Source organism: Anolis carolinensis, unplaced genomic scaffold (assembly GCF_035594765.1).
Source record: "Anolis carolinensis isolate JA03-04 unplaced genomic scaffold, rAnoCar3.1.pri scaffold_7, whole genome shotgun sequence".
In the NCBI taxonomy this organism is placed as follows: domain Eukaryota; kingdom Metazoa; phylum Chordata; class Lepidosauria; order Squamata; family Dactyloidae; genus Anolis; species Anolis carolinensis.
The window spans coordinates 27,112,941-27,133,686 of record NW_026943818.1 but is presented as its reverse complement, the minus strand read 5'-3'; the positions used below and the strand labels follow the sequence as shown (position 1 = coordinate 27,133,686).

The 20,746-nt window shown below is 42.2% G+C and overlaps 2 protein-coding genes across 2 annotated transcripts in view; one reads left to right on the top strand and one right to left on the bottom strand.

Moving 5' to 3' along the window:
* Positions 1-292: 292 nt before the first annotated feature.
* On the top strand, positions 293-17,369 carry rcc1l (RCC1 like). Its single transcript, XM_062959725.1, has 11 exons — positions 293-568; positions 3,887-4,016; positions 5,332-5,460; positions 8,352-8,418; positions 8,632-8,683; positions 10,453-10,537; positions 13,029-13,210; positions 14,203-14,287; positions 14,388-14,561; positions 16,785-16,870; positions 16,985-17,369. Exons 1-11 carry the CDS (start codon positions 293-295, stop codon positions 17,060-17,062), a joined length of 1,344 nt encoding a protein of 447 aa, XP_062815795.1. The 3' UTR covers positions 17,063-17,369.
* A 972-nt stretch (positions 17,370-18,341) lies between these two features.
* Positions 18,342-20,746, bottom strand: part of castor2 (cytosolic arginine sensor for mTORC1 subunit 2) — a 34,381-nt gene continuing 31,976 nt past the window's right edge. Inside the window, exon 9 of the mRNA XM_062959728.1 lies at positions 18,342-20,502. Within this exon, the coding sequence (XP_062815798.1) occupies positions 20,437-20,502 (66 nt within the window). The 3' untranslated portion in view covers positions 18,342-20,436. The remainder of the gene's footprint in view (positions 20,503-20,746) is intronic.

Genomic DNA, 20,746 nt, shown 5'->3' with positions numbered 1-20,746 from the left:
GCATGCGTGAAAGCTGAGAGAGAAGGAGTGCGCATGCGTGAAAGCTGAGCGAGCAGGAGAGCTCGGACAGAAACTCCAGCGAGAAGGAGTGCGCATGCGTGCAAGCTGAGCGAGAAGGAGTGGAAGCCGAGGGAGAAGGAGTGCGCATGCGTGAAAGCCGAGAGAGCAGGAGTGCGCAGACGCAGAGACCCCAGCGGGAGAAGAAGCACGACCTGCGCACGCGCGGAGCTCGAAGGCCAATGTCAACAAAGATGGCGGCGCGCTGAGGCGGGAGGCGAGCGTGCGGAGGGCCATGGCGGGCGTGTGGTCTCCCCTCCGGGGCGCCCCGTTCCGAGGCCTGGCCCAAGCGGCGGGAGGCAGGAGCGCGAGGGCGCGGCGGGAGGCCGAGGAGGCGGCGCCGGTGTTCGCCTACGCGGGGCGGCAGGCGCGGCGGAAGGGGCGCGTCTTCGTGTGGGGCTTCTGCCTGGCCGGCGCCCTGGGCCTGCCCAGCTTCGTGGTCCCCGCCACCGCCTTCCTCAAGCGGAGGAGGGTCCAGCCCGTGCCCTACCGCCTGGAGACCGAGGAGAAGGTGCCCGCGCCAAAAACGGGTTGCTTTGTGTTTTCCGGACTGCCTGGCCGTATTCCAGAAGCATTCTCTCCTGACGTTTCGCCCACATCTATGGCAGGCATCCTCAGAGGTTGGGGGGTCTGTTGGAAAGGAGGCAGGTAGGGTTGATATGTCCAGGGTGGGAGAAAGATCCCTTGTCTGCCTGAGGCAAGTGTGAAAGCAGGGGAATTCCAGGCAGGAAACAGTCAGGGCCAGCTAACACCTTCCAACAAAGGATAATAATAATAACAACAACTTCTTATATAACAACTGCTCCCTCTAATATCTATCCTCCAGAATACCCCACTTCCTTATGACCCTGTTCGCTGTGGTTTTTATTTTTATGTCTCTCTCACCCCGAATTTTAACTTAATGTTCATGTGCTCTGCCCTTGTTCTTCATTGTCTCCTTGTTTTATTTTGTAATTGATATTATTATTTATTGTATTGCTTATTGTATTGTGATGTGCTGTTCTTTTATATGCTGTTTGTATTGTATTGTTTTGGGCATGGCCCCATGTAAGCCGCCTCGAGTCCCCGTTGGGGAGATGGTGGCGGGGTATAAATAAAGTTTTATTATTATTATATATCTTGCCCCATCTCCCCAAAGGAACTCAGGGCGACTTACATGGGGACCAAGCCCAGTAATGCAACAATAAAATACAACAACATAAGAAACATTAAATTACAACGAATACATAAAAACATATACAGAAGAGTCTCACTTATCCAAGCCTCTGGATAATCCCAGCCATTTTTGTAGTCAATGTTTTCAATATATCGTGAAATTTTGGTGCTAAATTCGTAAATACAGTAATTACAACATAACATTACTGCGTATTGAACTACTTTTTCTGTCAAATTTGTTGTATAACATGAAGTTTTGGTGCTTAATTTGTAAAATCATAACCTAATTTGATGTTTAATAGGCTTTTCCTTAATCCCTCCTTATTATCCAAGATATTCGCTTATCCAAGCTTCTGCCGACCCGTTTAGCTTGGATAAGTGAGACTCTACTGTACCTACAAACCATGGAATGTTAATCAGTTAATCAAGCTGGCCAATTGCACCATTCCCACTTGCCTCCAACAGACAAGAGTTCCTTCTCCCACCCTGGACATTATTCCATAGACATAAGGGCTATCCACAAAGTGGATTAAATTTGGAATTAAAAATTAGCAAAGTATAGGAAAAAATATTTATTATATACAGTTGAAAGCCACCCTTCAGTAGTACTTTTAAACATAGTCCCCATTCAAAATTAGTCACTTTTCGTAACGATTAAATCCTGGCTTCTTCTCCTTGGGAGGTGAGGAAAGCCCACGTCTGGAGGAGAGCTGGCAGGAAGGGGAAGGGAAGCCGGAATGTTTTGATTCTCTCTTGAGATCTTTCAAAAGAAGCGAGAGCGGGGTTCTTGCTTGCTCTTCTCTTCCTTTTGCATTCATTCTTCAGCTGGCTGAGTTTCAGTGTTGCAATAGCACGGGTCCCACACTCTTCAGGGTGGCGGCGGGAAAGTGCTGAGGGTAAGAACTTTCATTAATCGTTATGAAAAGTGACTAATTTTGAATGGGGACTATGTTTAAAAGTACAGTAGAGTCTCACTTATCCAACATAAATTTTAAAAGCATATGTTATAATTATGTTATCTTGAACTATGGTTTGTTTAACCTGTTTTTAATATGATACTTGCTATTTTAACTGTTGATTTTATGATGTACAGTAGAGTCTCACTTATCCAACATAAACGGGCCGGCAGAACATTGGATAAGCGAATATGTTGGATAATAAGGAGGCTTTAAGGAAAAGCCTATTAAACATCAAATTAGGTTATAATTTTACAAATTAAGCACCAAAACATCATGCTAGACAACAAATTTGGCAGAAAATGTAGTTCAATACGCAGTAATGCTATGTAGTAATTACTGTATTTATGAATTTAGCACCAAAATATCACGATATAGTGAAAACATTGACAACAAAAATGTGTTGGATAATCCAGAACGTTGGATAAGCGAGTGTTGGATAAGTGAGACTCTACTATACTACTGAAGTGTGGCTTTCAACTGTATATAATAAATATTTTTTCCTATACTTTGTTAATTTTTAATTCCAAAATGTAATCTACTTTGTGGATAGCCCTCGTGTATACAGTAGTCTCTCACTTATCCAAGCTAAACGGGCCGGCAGAAGCTTGGATAAGCGAATATGTTAGATAATAAGGAGAGATTAAGGAAAAGTTATTATTTATTTATTTACAGTATTTATATTCCGCCCTTCTCACCCCGAAGGGGACTCAGGGCGGATCACATTATACACACATAGGGCAAACATTCAATGCCCATAAACACATCAAACAGAGACAGACGCAGAGGCAATTTAACCTTCTCCTGAGGGGATGTTAGATTCTGGCCACTGCTTCATCATCCACTCTGACGGCACTTCCTCATTCCAGGTTGTAAATTAGTTAAACTTGCCTCCACACTTTTATAAGTGGTACCTTATTTCCTACTTGATAGATGCAACTATCTTTCGGGTTGCTAGGTCAGCAACGAGCAGGGGCTATTTTTGATTTTTAATTGACGGGTGCTCACCCTGCCATGGGCTGGCCTCGAACTCATAACTACCCAGAGTCACCCAGAGTGGTCAGAGTGATTTATTGCAGATGCTCAACAGCCTGTGCCACAGCCCGGCCCCAAAGCCTATTAAACATCAAATTAGGTTATGATTTTACAAATTAAGCACCAAAACATCATGTTGGACAACAAATTTGACAGAAAAAGTCATTCAATATGCAGTAATGCTATGTAGTAATAACTGTATTTACGAATTTAGCACCAAAGTATCATGATGTATTGAAAACATTGACTTCAAAAATGGCTTGAATAATCCAGAAGCTTGGATAAGCGAAGCTTGGATAAGTGAGACTCTACTGTATGTATACATACACATACATGAACCCCACTTGCCTAGTTTCCAACACACTTCACAACCTCTGAGGATGCCTGCCATAGATGTGGGCAAAACATCAGGAAAAAATGCTTCTGGAACATGGCCACACAGCCCGTGTGGGGTTTATTAATAGCAATTCATTTGCATGAATCTAACAACTTATGGGACCAACGATCGTCTTGCACAGCCTTAGTTTCTATACAGGCAGTCCGCGAGTTGCAAACATCAAATTTACAAATGACTCCTAGTTACAATCAGGACAACAGGAAGTTGGGAATCTCCCCTTTGCTATAGGCTTAGAGATCAACATGAAACCAGGGCTAAATGTTGACAAATTATTTTGCTTTGATAGATCCACTCAGCTGCCTGTGGCTATGGCTTCACGCTCCTCTCCTCCCGAACGAGCGACCTGACCAAGGTGTGGGGCATGGGCCTGAACAAGGACTCGCAGATTGGCTTCCACCAGAGCAGGAGAGATCGTGGTAAGTTCGTCACTGATTTCACTGTGCAAAGGAACCACGTTTGGCCATAAGGAGAAATAATATTTTAAGAAATCACTTAAGAAAACCCAACTGTGTCATTACGCACGACGTTTGTCTTTTCTTTTTCTTTTTTTCTTAAATAATTTTTTATTAAGTTTTCTTGGGTACACATATGAATAAAATATTGGGAAAAGGGCTCAGGGAGTGGGGAAAAGGAGGGGAGTGGGAAAGGCTAGTGTACACACATACATATTTAAAAAGAAAAGAGGGGAAAAAACCACTGCTGGGGTTTGGGTTAAGTAGGGGTAGGTGTCTTTGTGGTCTTTGTTAATGTGGGATTTGTGTATTAGTAGTGTTTAAATGAAATTTGTGTTTGGCATGTATTGCATACAGGTTGCATCATCCAGAGTATGCTATCGTCTGTAAAGAGTTAATGACTGAGAAGCTGTGTTGACCTTGATGTGTCTGGGAGTATCTAGACTCAAGTGTGTTTGTACATTACTGATTGTCAGTTGAGATCTTGCTCTGTTCTAGTTTGTGTCTGCCTAGAGTGAAAGCCAAGCCTGTGTTCGTCTGCAATTCTGTTTTGTCTTATATAGTAAAATTTTGTATATATTTTTTACCATCGTTTCTGACATCTCTTCGTTCTGCGCTCCATTGACAACATACAACTGCTGCTACGCTGCGAATTACTCTGACAGTCTTCCGTTTTCTTCTACTTATAGCAATGTTATTCTTTGTAGTATCAATTTTTCTTTAAGTTTTGGTCTCTTTGTGAATTTTATTTATTCCCTCGGGTACTCCTATTTTATTTTTCTTTAGTCCTTCGTTGTGTTTTTGTAGTCCTCGAAAAGCCTCCAGTCTGTTTCGTTTATTGGTTTGCCCCTGTTTGCTTTCATTAGATATGTCAACTTGTCCATGGCATAAATTTCCTTTATTTTGTCAAACCAGTCTTCTTTTTGGGATTCCTTCTCCTTTCCACATTCTAGCAAAAATTATTCTTGCGGCCGAGGATAGATATGAAAAAAATATTATCATCGTTCTTGTTAAAGTTTGTTTTGTTTTCTGTTAAGCCTAGGAGGTAGAATTCTGGATTCATAGGAAATATTTTTTGTAACATCTTTTGTGTTTCTTGATGTATCATCTTCCAAATTTTCGTCGTTTCTGGGCATGTCCACCAGACATGGAAATAAGACCCTTCTTGTAGCTTGCATTTCCAGCATTTATTTTGCGTATTCTTATACATTAATCCTAAATTTTGGGAAAAATTAGGACGTTTGTCTTTTCTTGTATTCCATGCATATTGCCCGAAAAGCAAGAGGCTATGAGTATGTCCTGGAGCCCAGTCCGGTCCCTCTTCCCTTGGACAAGCCACAACAAACGCGGGTCTCCCAGGTGTCCTGTGGGAGAGCACATTCCTTAGTGCTGACCGACACAGAAGGAGGTATGATGGGGCTCTGGCCATTTCGGATTCAGTTACACACCCGATTGTGCTGCATGTTGGGGATGGAAGTAGACAGATAGCGCTCATTCAAGGGCACCATCAGTTGGAGGCCCCTCCCCATCACCAACTGCCCCATCACAAAGCCAGGAAGACAGTTCCATCTTGTCCACTGTGCCATCAATTGGAGCCCCCCCAGTAACATACTATGCTCATCTATCTATATAAAAGGGTAATGAAATTTCGGCCTAGGACAAAACAACAAAACTACACATCCCAGAAACACTAAACTTGGCAGCACAACCCCTCATCCATGCCTCTACGTTCATACAACAAAAAGAAAACAAAAATAAAGTCCTAATTAGAGGGAGAGGAATAATTGTTTTTATCCGATTGCTGCCAGTTAGAAGGCTTATAAGGGATAAACGAATGTTGGATAAGTGAGATTCTACTGTAATATGAAATAATTACTGTGGTAGAATAATACAGAACAATATAATCTCTAAAACCAGGACAGTAAATAAAGAGCAACACTCTGAAAGCAGGGAAATTGGGAATTCCACAAAGGAAACAATCAGGGCCAGCTAACACCTCCCAAAAAAGGATTCTTCCAGAAAGGAAGCTGAGAAGGGAGTGAAGCAGTGTGTATTACCAAAGTCATTATTATTACTATCATTACTATTATTATTATTATTATTATTATTATTATTATTATTATCAGACACGACTGGACTTAATGTCAGGGGAAAACCTTTACCCTTAACTACCACCAATTCCTCAATACTTTATTTCTCATACCACCAGACTTTGCCACAGCAACGCGTGGCCGGGCACAGCTAGTAATATAATATGTATTATTCATATATATATATATAGTATATTGTATATAATATGCAATATAAAGTACAATAATATATAATATTATGTATTGAATATGCATAGAATATTGATAATATTATGTAACACAATATAATACAAATAATTGTACAATATAATATTATATATTGCATGAAATATTACTAATAATATTACAGTATAATATATAATGCTAATACTGTGCTATGGTAATAATACAATATAATATATGTGCTGTGCATATAATATTGATAATATAATGTAACGCAATATAATACTAATAATTGTACAGTATAATAATATTTATTATATATTACATGAAATATTACTAATAAAATTACAGTATAGTAATATATAATGCTAATACTGTGCTATGGTAATAATAGAATATATTATATGTACTGTACATATAATATTGATAATATAATGTAATGCAATATAATACTAATAATTGTACAGTATAATATTATATATTACATAAAATATTGCTAATAATATTACAGTATAGTAATATATAATGCTAATATTGTGCTATGCTAATAATATATTGTATGCAAATATAACGTGTAAACTGCCCTAAGTCCCCTTCGGAGTGAGAAGGGCGGGATATCAATGTTGCGAATAAATAAATAATAATAAATAATAAGCACTGTCTAGATATGGAAAGAAGTTGAATTGGGATGTATTTTTGGGAGAGGAAGAGAAGAAGTAATTGCCAAGGGCATTTGTGTCAAACTCGAGGCCTGCAGGCCGAATCCGAACCCCAAGGTCATTTTGTGTGGCCCACCCGATGCCGAACTATAACTCCTGTATTTCTCATAATAATTATTATTCATTTACTTATTTACTACATTTATATCCCGTTCTTCTCACCTCGAAGGGGACTCAGAGCAGCTTACAACTTATATGTACATACAATATATTATATTACTAGCTGTGCCCGGCCAAGCGTTGCTGTGGCGTTGTCTGATGGTGTTGGTGAGAAATTGTTGAGGTAGTGGTGGTATTCCTTTTACCATGCAGGAGGACACAATCCAAGCACTCCTGACAAATGGCCATCCAGCCTCTACATAATGATGATGATGATGATGATAATAATAATACTAATACTAATAATACTACTAATAATAATAGAAGCATAGATTCCAAGAGTTTGCAGAGACCCCTAAGGGCCATCCAGCCCAACCCTTTCTCCTATGCAGCAGGACACAATCCAAGCATTCACAACACATGGACAACGTATAAAAACTATGCACTACTACACAGGGACATAGACCCCCTCTACCCTCACCACTTACACAGTACACAAACAACCAAATGCATACTAAACATAAAGACAACCATACAACAGACATTCAATACCACCACTACCTCAACAAGTTCTCACCAACACCACCAGACAACGCCACAGCATAGCATGGCCGGGCACAGCTAGTAAGATTATAAATGGGTAATATAGCTGTGTGGAAGGGCCTTGAGTCTACACTGCCATATAATCTAGTTAAAATCAAATAATCTGTATCTTATAAGCAGTGTGGAAGAGGCCTGAGGCCTAAGTCTGCCTGTCCCCAAGGCTGACTGGCAGCAATTGGATAAAAACAATTATTCCTCTCCCTCTAATTAGGACTTTATTTTTCTTTTCTTTTTGTTGTATCAACCTAGTCAAATTTCGAGGTTGGGGGGCCTGTAGTTTTGTTGTTTTGTCCGGTGCCCTGATCCCATCACTCTTTTATATATATATATATATATAGATAGATAGATTAGCATAGCACAACATTAGCATTATATATTTCTATATTGTACTATACCACTATGGTGCAATATTATTAGTAATATTACTACAATTTTAATAGTGTATTATTATATTGTAGTATAGGATATTAGTATTATATATTATTATGTTGTTATATTGACTGCTATTTTGTTCTGTATCGTTGGAAGAGTGGGGTTTGGAATTTGAAACAATGTCTGATATTAAAAATGGCCTTTAACCGCCCCCCGATCTCAGAATATGAAAGTATCCCACAACTTTGTTTCAGTGTTCAGCATGGGCAACAATTCCTTTGGGCAGTGTGGCCGGAAAGTGGTGGAAGGCGAAGTGTACAGGTGAGGGAACCATCTTTTCATCTAATGCGGCCTTCTCCGAATACAGAGTTGTGGGATTGTGGGAATTGTGGTTTGTTTTGGCCTGGGGAATGTCATCCTATGACGTTGAAAAGCCAGGTCTCCGTGGGAGATTAAAATGCATTATTTGGCATTAAAAACGCCAGCTCTACACCACTTTGGTTCATTTCTCTTTCTCTTCCTGGCGAAATGCAGCGAGAGCCAGGTCATTAACAGGCTGCAGGGATTTGAAGACCGGGTTGTCCAAGTAAGTCATCCCTTTCCGGATTCGTATTTTTGTTTTGAGGGTTCTGCTTTTTGGGTAATTTGTAATGCTAGGGGTTTTTTTTTGGATTTGAATGAGTGGTCCCATTAGAAAATGCATAAGAATATGGGTAAACTACCACTCCCATCATCCTAAGTCCACCCTATCGCAAACCTCACCAGTACTTTAAAGTTGATTATGTATCCTGATAATTTTAATCTATGTTTATATTTCAATTTCTTCTTCACCTATGATATATATATATATATATATATACACACACACACACACACACACACACACACATACAGTAGAGTCTCACTTATCCAACGTAAACAGGCCGGCAGAATGTTGGCTAAGCAAATACGTTGGATAATAAGGAGAGATTAAAGGAGAAGCCTATTAAACATCAAATTAGGTTATGATTTTACAAATTAAGCACCAAAACATCATGTTATACAACAAATTTGACAGAAAAAGTAGTTCAATATGCAGTAATGTTATGTTGTATTTACTGTACAGTAGAGTCTTACTTATCCAACATAAACGGGCCGGCAGAATGTTGGATAAGTGAATATGTTGGATAATAAGGAGAGATTAAGGAAAAACCTATTAAACATCAAATTAGGTTATGATTTTACAAATGAAGCACCAAAACATCATGTTAGACAACAAATTTGGCAGAAAAAGTAGTTTAATATGCAGTAATGCTATGTAGTAATTACTGTATTTATGAATTTAGCATCAAAATATCACAATATATTGAAAACATTGACGACAAAAATGTGTTGGATAATCCAGAACGTTGAATGAACGAGTGTTGGATAAGTGAGACTCTACTGTGTGTGTGTGTGTGTGTGTATATATATATATACACACACACACACATATTCTTCTATATACTGCAATTAAGTAACTATAACAATAACAACAAAATTTTTAATTAATTTTTTCCAGAATATACACAATTTAGTATTAGTAATACACATAGCAAAATAGATACTCTAACTTGCAGTCTTAAATCTGTTCTATTTATGTCCCTTTTTCATATCTATATACAGTAGAGTCTCACTTATCCAAGCCTCACTTATCCAAGCCTCTGGATAATCCAAGCCATTTTTGTAGTCAATGTTTTCAATATATCGTGATATTTTGATGCTAAATTCGTAAATACAGTAATTACAACATAACATTACTGAGTATTGAACTACTTTTTCTGTCAAATTTGTTGTATAACATGATGTTTTGGTGCTTAACTTGTAAAATCATAACCTAATTTGATGTTTTATAGGCTTTTCCTTAATCGCTCCTTATTATCCAAGATATTCGCTTATCCAAGCTTCTGCTGGCCCATTTAGCTTGGATAAGTGAGACACTACTGTATTAATCTTTCTTTTTCTCTTTTCTTTTTTCCTTTTTCCTTTTCTTTTTTCTTCTTTATTACTATTATATTATTACTGTATTATAAAAGAAATCTTAATAAAAACTATGGTGGGTTTGGGTGCCATGTTTGGTTCAGGTCCATTGCTGGTAGAATTCAGAGTGCACTTTGCGTATGGGTGAACTATAACTCCCATTGTCCTCTGTTATTACCCCCCAGACCCTGCCAGTACTTAAGAGTCTGCGTGCCACGTTTGGTCCAGATCCATTGTTGGTGGGGTTCACAGTACACTGTGAACCATCTTGGAAAACACATACACACAAACAGAGATAGACATGCCTGTTTTCACTTTTGCTGTATTGCTAGATGATTATATTTTTGTTTTTTGTAGGTCGCCTGTGGGCAGGACCACAGCCTCTTCAGGACAGAGCGGGGAGACGTCTATTCCTGCGGATGGGGAGCGGACGGCCAAACAGGTCAAATGGGGTGGGAAGGTAGTTGAGACTCTTCCGGGTTTTGAGTTGAGTTGAGCTCCTACCATTGTCTGACTCATTTAGAAATTATGTCCATTGATTGTCGAATCACCCAGTGGAGTAATATGGAATTTTATTTTATACTAGCTGTGCCTGGCCAGGCGTTGCTGTGGCTAGGACTTAATTTTCCTTTTCTTTTTGTTGTATGAACTTAGAGGCATGGATGTGAAATTGTGCTGTCAATTTTCGAAGTTGTGGGGCGTTCAGTTTAGTTGTTTTGTCCGGTGCCGTGATTCCATTACCCTTTTATATATATAGATTTTTCAAATGAGTACATTGTTTTAATTATTGTTTTCAATCGTTATTATGCTTCGTTATTGTTTTATTGTCGGATTGTTGTATGCTCCTTGTTGATATAGAATGTTTGCCATGTGTAAACCACCCTGAGTCCCTTTTGGGAGATAGAGTGGTATATAATAATAATAATAATAACAACAACAACAACTTTATTTTTATATGCTGCCACCATCTCCCCGCGGGGACTCGGAGTGGCTCACACGGGGACAAGCCCAATCAAATACATGTACAGTAGAGTCTCACTTATCCAACACTCGCTTATCCAACGTTCTGGATTATCCAACACATTTTTGTAGACAATATTTTCAATACATCATGAAATTTTGGTACTAAATTCATAAATACAGTAATTACTACATAGCATTACCATGAATTGAACTACAGTAGAGTCTCACTTATCCAAGCTAAACGGGCCGGCAGAAGCTTGGATAAGCGAATATCTTGGATAATTAGGAGGGATTAAGGAAAAGCCTATTAAACATCAAATTAGGTTATGATTTTACAAATTAAGCACCAAAACATCATGTTATACAACAAATTTGACAAAAAAAGTAGTTCAATACTCAGTACTCTTATGTTGTAATTACTGTATTTACGAATTTAGCACCAAAATATCATGATATATTGAAAACATTGACTTCAAAAATGGCTTGGATAATCCAGAAGCTTGGATAAGTGAGACTCTACTGTAATAATAACAACAACAACAACTTTATTTTTATATACCGCCACCATCTCCCCGCGGGGACTCGGAGTGGCTCACACGGGGACAAGCCCAATCAAATACATGTACAGTAGAGTCTCACTTATCCAACACTCGCTTATCCAACATTCTGGATTATCCAACGCATTTTTGTAGTCAATGTTTTCAATATATCATGATATTTTGGTGCTAAATTCATAAATACAGTAATTACTACTTAGCATTACTGCGTATTGAACTACTTTTTCTGTCCAGTTTGTTGTATAACATGATGTTTTGGTGCTTCATTTGTAAAATCATAAACTAATTTGATGTTTAATAGGCTTTTCCTTAATGCCTCCTTATTATCCAACATATTCGCTTATCCAATGTTCTGCCGGCCCGTTTATGTTGGATAAGTGAGACTCTACTGTACATCATAAAATCAACAGTTAAAATAGCAAGTATCATATTAAAAACAGGTTAAACAAACCATAGTTCAAGATAACATAATTATAACATATGCTTTTAAAATTCTGTTATCTCGAACTATATAAAGTTTTGTTGTTAAGAGCTTGGTCATAACGAATTAAACTCAAGTCAGAGTTGAATTTTGCCATTGATTATGTTGTGAAACACTTTGAGTCCCCCCAGGGGTGAGAAAAATGGTATAGAAATGCAGTTAAAGTAGAGTTCCGGTTAACCGACACCCCGTATTATCCGAGGTCCCAGGCCCCTTGGGAGGCGCTCATGCACGTTGCTACCTAGCTTGCTATCTACCTAGCAACACGCACAGGCACCTCCCAAGATGCAGGGCGGCGAGCAGAGAAGTGCCCATGCGCGTTGCTAGGTAGATAGCAAGCTACCTAGCAACACGCACGGGCGCTTCGCTAAGCCGAGTGCTCGCTGCTCTGCCCCTTGGGAGGCGCCTGTGCGCGTTGCTAGGTAGATAGCAAGCTACCTAGCAACACGCACGGGCGCTTCCCAAGGGGCGGAGTGGTGAGCACTCGGCTTAAGAAGCACCCCTGAGCATTGTTAGGTAGCTTGTTTTCTACCTAGCAACGCGCATGGGCGCCTCCCAAGAGGCAGGGCAGAAGCGCCCCTGCGTGTTGCTAGGTAGCTTGCTATCTACCTAGCAACGTGCACGGGGCACTTCCGTCAACTGGCTTGCTGGATAATGGGGCCTCCCTATTATCCGTCAGATCCAGTTATTCGACATTCGGCCCGCCTGTTTATGTCGAATAACCAGAACTCTACTGTAATAATAATAATAATATCACTCCCTGCCTCAGAGTCTGGTGGTGGCTCAATCTTTGGAGGCTGGGTGGGCATCTGTCGGTGGTGTTTTGATTGTGCCTTTCTTGCATGGTTGGATTGGATAGGGTCTCTTCTGACTTGATGATGCTTAGAAGGATGTTTTTCTGTCTGTGTCTCCGCCTCCTCTTTGTAAACCAGGCCTCGGCCATTACGACGTGGTGGGCCGACCCACAAAGCTCCGGGGAGACCTTTCCGGGGTGCGCATCGCTCAGGTCGCCGCGGGCGGGGATTGCTCTCTCGCCGTGTCGGAGGAGGGCGACCTCTTCGGGTGGGGCAACTCCGAATACCTGCAGCTGGCTTCCGTAACGGAGGCAACCCAGGTTGGGATGCTTACTATAAATAGATCTGGGGGTGAGGTGGGGATTCGGGACGGAGTTCACATCCCCGTCGAGCCCTGGGAACCCATTACATCACTGTACCGTGTTCCCCTGCTACTTCGCGGATTACTTATCGCGGACTCGCGGTTTCATGGGGGAAATATTTATTTATTTACCCACCCCATGTTGCTCCACTCGGTCAGTGAGCAAGCGAGGGAGGGAGGGTGAGGGAGCGAGGGTAGGTGGCCCGGACTGGGAAGACCCCCACTCCCTTTACCACCCTCTCTCTCTCTCTCTCTCTCTCTCTCTCTCTCTCTCTCTCTCTCTCTCTGAAAGGCCTCCTCTTTGCCTCCTCCTCCCGAAGTGAGCTCACAGGAAAGAGCGTTGCCCGTCCCATCCTGGGTCTGCCCTGCTTCTCTAGGAACAGGAGGACTTCTCTCACTAGACTTCCGCCTGAAACAAACATGGCGGCTGTGACATGATAGTCAAAGAGAGGCAACAGAAAGTGAAGGTTTCTTGGGAGTTTTCCCGAGAAGCCAGATTAGGTTTGAGAACAGAGGGAGTGAAAAGTAGGCTAATTAGATGTTCTAAGAGAATCTGTGAGAAGTCCTTGAACTTGAAGCCCAGGTAATTGACTGACACTGGAGCCCCAGAGAAAGAGAGAGCTCTGCTGCCTCCTGCCCTCACTCTCTCACTCACCTTCCCTCCCTCACTCGCTCACTCACCGGGCAGAGCGGCATTCCTTCTTCCCAGGGCAACATGGCGGACACGGAGTGAGGGCCCAGCTGGCGCTGGTGGGGAAGGCATCACTAGCTCCCCGGCGCTTGTAAGGGGGAGAAAGTCCACATAACAATTAAAAATAATGTATAAATATTAAAATTAAAATAGTGTCCCTACGCGGATCTCTACTTATTGCGGGAGGTCACGGAACAGAACCCCCGCCATAAGTGAGGGAACACTGTATACGGTCATGTCCCAAACGTCTCCCTTCGCAGGTCAACGTGCCAAGGCACCTGCCCTTCAAAGTTGGGAGAGTGAAAGAAGCCGCTTGTGGAGGGACGGTCTGCGCTCTCCTGAACGGTGAGGAGGAAACCGTGAAAATAAACAAAATCTGGCTCAGTATTAAACCCAGAGGCTGTTTCCTTCATCGAGCTTTCTTTTTTACTTCAACCCGATCCAGAGGAAGGCCATGTCTTCGTCTGGGGATTCGGCATCCTTGGGAAAGGGCCCAAACTAATGGAGACGGTCGTTCCTGAAATGATCCCGCCGTCCCTTTTTGGCTTCTCGGACGTCAACCCCGAGGTGCGCGTGGCCCGGATCCGTTGCGGACTCGGCCAGTTTGCAGCTATCACCAGTAAGTACACATGTACCCTCCTCTCTTCCCAAAGAAACATAGCTTCAGCAGTTATTTCTGCCTTTTAACGTAGCTTTCCAAACATTTTATGTTGGTGGCATGCTTTTTAGACATGTGTGTAAAGAAGTGTGGATTTATTAATTTACAGATGCCATGTTTAACTGTTTTTAGAAGGGTTAATATTTCAGTTACTCTGCACCATGAGTTGGTTGCCATGGAGAAGTGGGCGGAGCCAACTGGGTTAGCTGAAGAGAGCAGAATTTGGAGGGAAACTCAGTGTGGGCTCTGGTGAAGCTCAGGGAAGGCTGGTCCTAAGTCAGGGGATCAGGGATAAAATAAGTTTGGTGACTTATTTTAAGGTAGTCTGTAATTGGAGGAATTGCAGTTAAGACTGATTCTCAGTTGGAGAATCAGGGTGGCTCAAAGGTTGGATTTGAGTCAGTTTAAAATAAGTTTGGTGACTTATTTTAAGGTAGTCTGTAATTGGAGGAATTGCAGTTAAGACTGATTCTCAGTTGGAGAATCAGGGTGGCTCAAAGGTTGGATTTGAGTCAGTTTAAAATAAGTTTGGTGACTTATTTTAAGGTAGTCTGTTTCCAGATAAGGAACAGATAGTCTGTGGTTGTAATTCACAGGGTGAAAGCAGTATAGAAAGAAGTGGAGAAAGAAGTGACATTTTAGGAAGTTTGAATCACCTCATTCTGTTATTGCAATTGTTAAGGAAAGTGCCTCTAAGTGAGAATTGTAACTATTAAGCTTGTGCCTAAATAAACTTGTTGTTGTTCTCTCAAACATCTCAGTCTCTGTCATACATACACACATCAAGAATAAACAAGAAGAAAGAAGAAAAATAAAAGTCTCCTCTCTAAGTAGCTAGTGGCTACGTATTCCTGTAGTGGTGGCAAGAATTGATGATCCCCTTTGTAATTTGGTGGCAGCATTATAAAACCTCTATAATTTGGTGGCAGCTTTTAAATAAAAACATCTTTAATAACTGGTGGCAGCGGATATAGTTATATATATAATACTAGCTGTGCCCAGTCACGTGTTGCTGTGGCAAAGTCTGGTGGTACAGGAAATAAAGTATTGAGGAATTGGTGGTAGTTAAGGTAAAGGGTAAAGGTTTTCCCGTGACATTAAGTCCATTATAAATGGGTTATATAGCTGTGTGGAAGGGCCTTGAGTCTACATTGCCATATAATCCAGTTCAAATCAGATAATTTGTATTTTATAGGCAGTGTGGAAGAGGCCTAAGTGAGGCCTAACTCTGCCTGTCCCCTGGGCTGAGTGGGTTGCTAGGAGACCAAGTGGGCGGAGCTTAGCCTTCTAACTGGCAGCAATTGGATAAAAACAATTATTCTTCTCCCTCTAATTAGGACTTTATTTTTCTTTTCTTTTTGTTGTTTTTATTGCTGTGTTTCTCAAGTGTTTTATAATGATTTTGATTTTTAATGCCTTTTAAATTTATTTGTGTGTTTTTGTATTTGATATTATTGTATGTTGGTTTTATATCTGTAAGCCGCCCCGAGTCCCTCTGGGGAGATGGTGGCGGGGTACAAAAATAAAATTATTATTATTATTGTATGAATGTAGAGGCATCGATGAGGGGTTGTGTTGCCAAGTTTAGTGTTTCTGGGATGTGTAGTTTTGTTGTTTTGTCCTAGGCTGAATTTTCATTACCCTTTTATATATATAGATAGATAATTAATAAAAACAACTTCCACCTCCACATCTCCACAATGCGTCATTTCACGACCCTGTAATTCAGCTTTGCTTAGTCTTATAAAGATACAAGAACGCATATATCAATTGTGATAACAAAACGTTTGGGTTTCCTTTGCTCATTCCCAGGCAACAGAAAGTGAAGGTTTCTGTTCCCTTGTGAAACATCCTTCGGCCAGAGGGGAGTTTTCCCAAGAAGCTAGATTAGGTTTGAGAACGGAGGGAGTGAAAAATAGACTAATTAGACGTTCTGAGAGAATCTATGAGAAGTCCTTGAACTTGGAGCCCAGGTGTGTTTGCCATGATCTCATGGCTACTTGGTCAGGCTTAAGTGGTGTTGACTTTATGCCTCTCAGAGGAGACAACGATGTCATAAGGATGGCTCTACTTCTGCACTTTTGGTAAACGCCCGAAAGTGACTAAATAAGTGCGCAGACCCCGAAATCTTTTGGAAGTAGGGACTTTGCTCACGAGTGATGAGTGTTTTTGTTTGGTTTGCAGATCGGGGAGAGCTGTTTGTTTGGGGCAAGAACGTGAGGGGATGCCTTGGGATTGGCAGGATGGAGGACCAGTACTTCCCATGGAGGGTAAGAGCAACGAACAAGGGCTGGGTTTGGAGCCTTGCAACTCGAATGGGAAAGTGTACGGCCTTCTCTAGAAGGGCAGGGCGATGGTCTCTATTTTCTTTCCTTCCCGCCTAGGTGACGGTGCCGGGCGAGGTGATGGACGTGGCGTGTGGCGTGGACCACATGGTGACTCTGGTGAAGTCTTTTATTTAGGATCGGGACTAAAGTGCTGCACAAAACCGAACCATTTTCCTTGGAAATTTGCAGCACGGCCTTTGGAACACTCTTTTTGGTGTGTTCCAAACAACATGGAATAATATTGGGTTGCTGCGAGTTTTCTGAGCTGTGTGTCCATGTTCGAGAAGCATTCCCTCCTGACGTTTTGCCCACATCTATGGCCGGCATCCTCAGATCTCAACAACAACAACAAGCTGGAATATTGCTTATATTACATATCCTGAGATAAGGACATAATTATTTGGACATTAGCAATTTTTCTATTAAAAAAAAGTCAAAAGTATGTATGTGTATTGGGTTGCTGTGAGTTTTCTGGGCTGTGTGTCCATGTTCCAACAACAACAAGCTGGAATATTGCTTATATGTTACATATCCTGAGATAAGGACAGAAATATTTGGACATTAGCAATTTTTCTATTTAAAAAAAGTCAAAAGTATGTATGTGTATTGGGTTGCTGTGAGTTTTCTGGGCTGTGTGTCCATGTTCGAGAAGCATTCCCTCCTGACGTTTTGCCCACATCTATGGCAGGTATCTGCAGGGGTTGTGTGGTGTGTTGGAACCTAGGCAAGTGGGGATAATACACAGTAGAGTCTCACTTATCCAAGGTTCTGGATTATCCAATGTATTTGTTACATCGTGATATTTTGGTGCTAAATTCGTAAATACAGTAATTACTACATAGCATTACTGCGTATTGAACTCCCTTTTTTGTCGAATTTGTTGTATAACATGGTGTTTTGGTGCTTAATTTGTAAAATCATAACCTAATTTGATGTTTAATAGGCTTTTCCTTAATCCCTTCTTATTATCCAAGATATTCACTTATCCAACGTTCTACCGGCCCGTTTATGTTGGATAAGTGAGACTCTACTGTTTTGATGCTTAATTTGTATAATGATTACCTAATTTGATGTTTAATCGGCTTTTCCTGAATCTCTTATTATCCAACATATTCACTTATCCAACGTTCTGCCAGCCCGTTTATGTTGGATAAGTGAGACTTTACTGTATATATCTATGGAATGATGCCCTGGGTAGGAGACCCTGGATGGATGTGGTGACCCCCAACCATAAAAATGTTTTTGATATTACTTTATAACTAATTTTACTACTGTTACTACTCAATATGCCCAAATGTGAACACTGGTGGAGTTTGGGGAAAACAGACCTTGACATTTGAGAGTTGTAGTTGCTGGGATTTATAGTTCACCTATAACTCCCTTGCAAAGAAATAAAGCCAGACAGACGGCAACATTTCCTTAAACTTCGTAGCAAAGATGTATTGGGTGAACTGCAGAGGGCTCTCTTAGAGGCAAACCGTCGCAGCGACAGAGAGGAGGTTGTCGTACATAGAAACAAACGTCCAGCAGGCGTTGCTCCGATCACAAGATCTGTCGCCCGTCGGGTCCGAAGAGCGACGTCCGACAACAAAACAACCCCCCAAAGGGTTCGGATACATCTCCTGGTGCTATGACCAAATAGCCTAAGAGAAGACCACGACGACGTTGTACCAGGATGGAGGACTTCTCTGGATTTGCACTACTCATTGCATCGCTTTTGGGGCTCCTTTCTGCACAAATCCTACTGCTAAGCCTGGCTTTAGGGGGTGTCTGCACTGTGGAAGTAATGCAGTCTGACCCCCCTGGCTCAATGCTACCGTATCCTGGAGTTTGTGATGTGGGAAGGCACCAATGCTCCTTGGCCAGAGAAGGAGGAAGACCTTACAAAACCACAACTCCCGTGGTGCCTCTGCATTGGTGGGATCAGTTTGCATTTGTTCAATGGTGTAGACCAGGCATGGGCAAACTTCGGCCCTCCAGGTGTTACGGACCTGACATAGCCCCAGACCCGACGTAGCCATGGACCTGGCTTAGCCCCGGACCTGATGTAGCCATGGACCCAACGTAGCCCCGGACCCGATGTAGCCATGGACCCAACGTAATCGCGGACTCAACGTAGTCCCGGACCCGATGTAGCCATGGACCCAACGTAATCCTGGACCCAACGTAGTCCCGGACCCGACGTAGTCCCGGACCTGACGTAGCCATGGACCTGACGTAATCCCGAACCCGATTTAGCCATGGACCCGGCTTAGCCCCGGACCCGATGTAGCCATGGACCCAACGTAGTCCCGGACCCGATGTAGCCATGGACCCAACGTAGTCCCGGACCCGACGTAGCCATGGACCCAACGTAATCCCAGACCCAACGTAGTCCCGGACCCGATGTAGCCATGGACCCAACGTAGTTTTGGACCCGACGTAGCCATGGACCCGACGTAATCCCGAACCCGATGTAGCCATGAACCCAACGTAGCCCCGGACCCGACGTAGCCCCGGACCCGACGTAGCCCCATGCCCGACGGACCCAACGTAGCCCCGGACCCGACGGGCTACGAACCCGGCTGTTAGGAATTGTGGGAGTTGGAAGTCCAAAACACCCAGAAGGCCCAAGTTTGCCAATGCCTGGTGTAGGCACACCCTTGATATTGGGATTCGGAGTCCAGAAAGCTTGATTTTGTCTTGTTAACTGATGGAGATTAATGCTCTGTCAGTTGCATCCAGGGTACGGTACATGGCATAGCTATACCCTCACCTCCTGTTGTCAGATCAGATGTCAACAATACCTTTCCAGGATACGGAGCAAAGTTTGGCTCAACTTGGAAGCAGGAGAGGCTGACACAACAGTGTTCAGATCCTTCGATCCGGGTCTAAGAAAAGCCTAGAACTCTAACCAAGCTTCAAGGGACAAGTGTCTCAGACTAGATGTAATGAGTAAACATTTGCCACTCCAGTAAGGTTCCATTGATATTTGGACCATCATACCTTGACACTCATTTCCTAACGATTTTTTGAATATTATATAAAAAATCACCTGAAAGTAGTCACGTCACTCTTGCTCTTTCCTCCTCTCGAGTGTTCTCGTACGCCTACCTTCTTGAAAGCAGCTATGGGTCATTCCTTCCTGTGCAATAATTTCTAAGCCCTGTTAGTTACTGTTAGTGTTTCCCGTCGTCCACCTGACTCCAGAAGATGCCTACATGTCTATCGAAGCGACGGCTCGTTTTTCGAGTTCATGGCAAAAAAGAAAAAAGGCTACGAAGGCGGCAGCGGGTGGGAAAGTGCCGCCTCGTTCCGTACAAAAGTTTACAAAGCTACAGGACTCAAGGTTCGTCTAGTCAGCAGTCTTTCGTTTCTCGTTTTTGTCGCGACACAGCCGCCTTCCGCCCAGGCTTTCTTTGGAGTAATTTATAATAGTGATACAAAAATCATCCCCGTTCCCCCGTCCCGCAAATACTGAGAATATTGTGGAAAAATGCAGCCCGGTCCCACTCGGAAAGGAATGGCTTCTAATCCTTTTCAGCCTGGCTAACTTGGAGCGCGTTGATCACACCGTTGATATTTTCTTCCGGGACCTGCGCGCGGAAACAAAACAACATCAAAATGTTACGAGGTGAATTGTGTAAAGACGTCGGCACGCATCTGCAAATAATCTAGCTTGCTGTTGACTTATGCAGCCCGAAAGACAGTTGCATCTGTCGAGTAGGAGATTTAGGTACCGCTTTATGCGAGGAGGCTAATTTAACTCACTGTTCAACAATGGAGTCTGGCTCGACAGTGAGTGGGGTTAGCAGTTAGGATCTCTGGGTGGAGTCGATC